General features: G+C 37.3%; 1 protein-coding gene across 1 annotated transcript; it reads left to right on the plus strand.

The window, feature by feature from the left end:
- The first annotated feature begins 581 nt into the window (after nt 1-581).
- Nucleotides 582-1355, plus strand: LOC137747942 (uncharacterized). Its single transcript, XM_068488066.1, has one exon. The coding sequence runs from the start codon at nt 582-584 to the stop codon at nt 1353-1355; it is 774 nt and encodes a 257-aa protein (XP_068344167.1).
- Nucleotides 1356-6282: the final 4927 nt, after the last annotated feature.

Below are 6282 nucleotides of genomic sequence, written 5' to 3' on the forward strand. Positions count from 1 at the left end.
GAGGAACTAAATTCTTCTTAGTTAGAGGCGAATTCAAAGCCATGGACATATGTTTTATATGAATTGATTTCCTCCAGTTATTGTTTCGTAAAACATGAATACGATTTACTCATCTGATTTATTGAGAACTTATTCTTGTGTGTTGATTAAGGATGCATACTTAGTTTTCATGCATGAATTTGATGCTAAAATATAAGGGAATTTCACCTAATTGTTATGAACTTATATTTACAAGTAGTAAAAGTCACTAGTCATGATTGTGTTAAGTAAATTCTAGGCAAGAGTATCATGCAGTTCATAGTTACGAATGCATTGTCAATGCTTATGATTTTCATAGAACTTAAAGATCTTTCATATGTATCTTTATCATGCAGTTCATATAGGGAACTTGATATGAATAATTTGATTACGTCGCTGAGTCCAATTCAATGAATTTAGGAAAATCTGAAAGTTAATTTGTGCTTCTCACGATTAATTTGGGGCATTGTCATTCATGGTTTAAAGGAATAATAATTGGAAATCGATTTATGTTGCATATGTGTCATGTGTGCTATTTTATATCACATCAGCAGCTGCAGGAGATGATCGCAAGCACAATCAAGACGCAGTACGAAGGAAGCTCACATGACTCCGTACTATACTCAAAGCCCTACTCCAAGAAAATTGACACTTTGAATATGCCAAAGGGTTACCAGCTGCCAAAATTCATGCAGTTCGATGGAAAGGGAAACCTAAAGCAACATGTCACCCATTTCATTGAAACTTGCAACAATGCTGGGATGGAGGAAGACTACCTCGTCAAGAAGTTTGTGCGCTCGTTGAAAGGTAACGCCTTTGACTGGTACACCAACCTCAAGCCCGAGTTTATTAACAGTTGGGATCAGCTAGAAAAAGAATTCCTCAACTGTTTCTACAGCACTCGTCGCACCATAAGCATGCTGGAGCTGACCAGTACGAAACAGTGGAAGGATGAACCTATCATCGACTACATTAATAGATGGCGTTCATTAAGTCTGGATTGCAAAGATCAGCTTTCTGAAACCTCCGCCATTGACATGTGCGTTCAAGGCATGCACTGGGGGTTACATTACATCCTCCAAGGCATAAAACCGAGAACATTTGAGGTGTTGGCAACTCGTTCCCACCACATAGAGCTGAGTATCGCCAATCACGGGAAGAAAGAACCGATCACCGACTTCAAGAAGGATAAGGTGTTTGCCCCAAATATAGACAAGATTGGGAAAAAGCCCGCCAAGGAAGCTTTTACCGTCAATACTACCCCCATCAAGACCTCCTCCACGCCCATCAAGATTGATGTGATAAAAGATAGCACTCAAATTAAACCCTCTTTTTGACAATTGTAGTATAGATATAAGTAGGGATCGTTCTAGGCTGGGGATTAGGAGGGATTACTAATATAATGAAAATCGACTCAAAGATGTAAAAATATGCTTTAAAACACTTAAACAAACTCAAAAGACTCTTAACTAAACTTGTATGGCTCAAAACAAACTTCAAAGACTCAAAACAACTTAAAACAATAAAAAAGACTTAATTTAGACTCTAGGATTCAATTTGGGTGAAAATATAATTACTTTTGACTCAAAAGACTCAAAAACACACTTTTGGACAGATTTGGAACAAGTAAGAAAAGGGGATTTGATTTTGGACGAATTTAAAAGAAAAACAAGTGAATTAAAAACTTAAAACAGATTTTTACGAAATTAAGAAAAACCAATGGATGATAAAATAGCCAAGGGATACTTCTCCACACATGATACATTCAAACATAAATTGATTTCCAGTTGCTCTTCTGATAAACCAAGAACCTCAACACCCCAGATTAACCATGACATCACTAATTAACCCTCAGATTTCCCTTAAGTTAGTGGATTGGATGACATCATACGACAACCCAAAGCATTCTTCAAAAGTCCCCTACATGACATCATAATAGAGATACAATCAAAGATCATTACGTTCAATGGAAATCATAAGTATTGACAAAGCACTTGTAACTATGACATCATGATACTCATGCTAGGAATTTACTTAATATGATTGTGAAAACAACCTTAACTACTTGTGAATATAAGTTTGTGATGATTATGTGAAACTCCCTTATATTCTAGCACCAAATTCAAGCATGCAAATTAAGTAGGCCTCCCTAATCGACATACAAGAATAAGTTATCCATCAAACAGTTAAGTAAATTGCATTCACAATTTATCAACTCATATTATAAACGTAATCATGGTTTCAAAGCATCCCTAGGCTAAAACAAGTTTAGCCTCTCATGTTCATAACAAAACAAAGGACAATAGAATTAAACATTGAAAACAAAAGATATATTACACCTAAAAACGTCCAACACTCCAACTTGAATGCATAAACGTCCAAGGCTTCGTCTTTCTTCCCTTCTTCCTTGCTAAGTCACGGCACAAGAGTCTAGGGTGGTTTTGTGGATGAATTTCTGGGTTGTGAATGGATTTAGAAGGATAGGGTGGTGCGGTAAGGGTTATGGAGGGTGTATGGAGGCTTGGATGAAGGTATGGAAGTAGGAGAATGATGGAAAGCTTGATAGAAGGCTGCGGCAAAGGTTGGGTTTCTGAGTGAATGAAGGCAGGTTATATGGAATGGTGATTAGGGTTCAATAAGGGTGCGGCATAAGGTATTTATATGGAAGAAAGAATCCTAAGGCTTTATTACTCAGTTTAGGAAAGGAATTAACTCCAAATCCTTAAAGAAAAAGAAACACAAAGTCAGAAAATCAAAGGAAAGGGAAGTAACTTGCGACAAAGGAGTGCAAGAAAGGGAATGCTCTTTATTTCTGAAATTAGGCAAGGATTTTGGAATAGAAAAGGGTATGTGAGTTATGGCTGAGTTTGATATGAAAAAGGAATGTGTTTTAATGCTTTAGAATAGGAAAGAAGGCCCTCCCTTGCACGGCAAGGAAGGGAAACACCAAGGGATGCACGGCATGGTATTTAGGTTGCAAGGGAACTTTGTTTTGTGTCCTAAAATACATAAGGTGCCTTCAAACTTGCTGGAATTCAAGGACATTTAGGATTAGGAAAGGTTAAACAAAAATAGGAAACATTGGCTTAACTTTCCTTCTCCAAGTAAGAAACCTTCTTTGACTAGGATTCCTCATTTAATTAGGAATCGTCTTGTGATTAGGAATCCTAACTCCTTTAGGTCTTCAATTTCGTCCATTCCTTTTGCTCCAAGCATATGCTATCCAGTCCAAGTCCAATTTTGCTCGAAAATGCTCCAAAATGCACCTTTTTGCTTCCTTAGCCATGTGAACCTAAAAACACACGAAAATGGCTTAAACTACTAAAACAACTATGAATTAACAACATAAATGCACGAAAACAAGCTAAGTAAGTTGCCTAAATATGCTCCTATCAAAGATCTCCTCCAAGAACAAAGCAAAGGAGATAAAGAAAGGTGACCCTTCTCGCACCCAAGGCAGGTACAAAAACACCTTGAGGGAACTAGAGCAAAAGATGTACCTGATAGGAGCATATTCATGCGACTTAAATGGCTTGTTCTCGTACATTTACGTTATGTTTCTTTAGTTATTTTAGTTCTTTATGCTTCTTTTGTGTGTTTTCAGGTTCTAAGGGCTTAGGGAGCAAGAAAGTGCATTTTGAGGCTATTTGGAGCATTTTTGGGCATGGATTGGATAGCTTATCCATGGAGCCAAAAGGATGGACGAAATTGAAGGCCATTTATGCAATTTAGGACATACAACAAAGGGCCTAGCCCATTCTCTCTTAAACCAAACCCAAGGCCATGCATTTCCTTCCAATTCCAAAATCCACAATCACTTCAAAGCCATGCAAAACCTTTCAACACCCTTTAATCATTCCCCTTTAAGTTATGATTGTATTTCCTAACCCTACATGCATTATTTATTAGCATCTTCACATGCATTCATCATAATTCACCCTAGCTACCACCATTCACACTCACATGCATTCACACACACTTCACACATTCAAACACTTACCTTTGCCGAGCACTTCCCTTTCATTTCAGCATTTCCCCTTTGCATTTCCACCTTCCCACTTCATCATTGCACCACAAATCAACACATGCACTTTGCCTTTCATCATTGCACCACAAATCATCAATACATGCACCCTTTAATTCATTTTCAGCAGAAATATCACTTCCTTTGCCGTGCATATCAATGCATTTCATTCATTCTACATGCATTTCAATTCACATGCACTCATCATCATTCAACCTAGTGTCACTCCCATTCTTTAAACCAATTCAGCCATCTCCCATTGCATTTCCAAAACATTACACATGCATTTCCAATCTAGCAACATCCCTTTAATCATTTAGCCACTATCATACATTTATTCTCCCATAAACAACCCATCAATGCCGTGAGTTCCCACTCCCATTTCCAGCTTTCCATAACTTTTCCTAGCTGTTTTATTACATACATTCCCCCTTCATTATTCCAATCACATGCACCCATAATCATTCATTCCCTCCTAGCTGCAATATTCCCTCTTTTGTTCCCCCCATTTCACCTATAAATAAGCATCCAACACTCCTCAAAATTCATTCACTCTTCCATACACATTTCAGTCACAAACACCAAGCAACAAACCCCTTGTTGCCGTGCCCTTCCCTTATAATCCAAACACCACTCCTCTACCATTTCCATAATCCCCCAAACCTCACCTTAGACCTTGTGCTACAACAACGAGGAAGATAAGAGGGCCTAAACATTCATACAATTCAAGTTTGAGTTGTTGGAATGTTTAGGTGTTTCTTTGATTTCAAAGTTTAAATTCAATTCTCTTTGTTTTGTACGTATGAGGAATGGAAGAGAAGAGTGCCTAAACGTTCATACAATTCAAGTTTGAGTTGTTGGAATGTTTAGGTGTTTCTTTGATTTCAAAGTTATGAGGAACTAAACCCCCTTTAGCTAGGGGGTAATTCGAAATAAATGTTTATGCTTGCATTTTGATTTGATTACTTCTAATTGCGTTTCATAAGTTGTGAATTCAATTTGTTTAACCGTTTGATTGATAACTTATTTATGTATGTTTATTGAGAGTGCACGCTTAATTTTCATGCATGAATATGACGCTAGAATATAAGTGAGTTTCACCTAATCGTTATGAACTTATATTCACAAGTAGTGGAGGTTGCTTATAAACAATCGCGTTAAATGAATTCTTGGCACGAGTTTCATGCAATCATAGTAACGAATGCCTCGTCAACACTTATAATCTTCATAGAGCTTAATGATTCTTGCTTGTATCTCTATTATGCAATCATGTAGGGGACTTGTGGGGAATGTTTTGGGTTGTCGTATGCAATCATCCAATTCAATAACGTTAGGAAGATTTGAAGGTTAATTTAAGCGGACCTAATTAACCCGGGGTGATGAGTTTCATAATTTATTGAAATGTAATTGGAAATCTTTTTATTATGCAAGTGTAACATATGTGGAGATGACCCCCTTAGCTAGCATTCATCCATTCTATTTCATCAATTTCATATTTACATTCTATTTTAATTTGTTCATTTAATTTAATTTCGTATAAACTTAAATCCCCCTTTTACTTTAATGTCAATTTAGTTAGAAATCATTTTAGTTTGTGTTTTTAAAAGCATTTTGAGTCTTTGGTTTGTCTTAGTGTTTTAAAAATTAGTTTTGCATTCTTTGAGTCTACTATAGTGTTTTATATTGTGTTTTTACGTTTTTGAGTCAAATCCAAGTGATTAACAATCCCTCCTAATCCCCGGTCCAGAACGATCCCTACTTATACTTACTACAATTGATAAAAAGAGGGTTTAATTTGTGTGCGTACAAATCTCGCATCAGTACCCTTTTCCTAACTTTGACATGGCTGCAATGTTAAACGACCTACAAAAACACCTTGAAGGTGATCGAGCTACCCGATTGCAAGCGCCTCAAATAGATAAATCGTGTAAACGATCCTAGGTACTGCAAGTACCATTGTATTGTGAGCCATCCTGTTAGCAAGTTCTTCGTCCTAAAAAAACTCATCATGAAGCTAGCAAAACAAGGGCAAATGGAGCTTGACCTTGAAGACACAGCCACAACACATACTACTACGAGTGCATTTGGATCATTCAATCCTATGCCTCTCCAAGTGACACCAGACCATTCCTGTTAATGCTCAAGCTGCACGGCACCTTCTACAGAGCCATCGCTGGGGGCAAACGACCAAGATACACCTACCGACAATGAAGAAGGATGGACACTAGTGACCTATAAAA

This window comes from Pyrus communis, chromosome 10 (genome assembly GCF_963583255.1).
Source record: "Pyrus communis chromosome 10, drPyrComm1.1, whole genome shotgun sequence".
Taxonomy (NCBI): Eukaryota; Viridiplantae; Streptophyta; class Magnoliopsida; order Rosales; family Rosaceae; genus Pyrus; species Pyrus communis.

What these genes read in the sequence shown, in the direction of transcription:
- LOC137747942 (XM_068488066.1), top strand. Translation starts at nt 582, where the DNA reads ATGATCGCAAGCACAATCAAGACGCAGTACGAAGGAAGCTCACATGAC.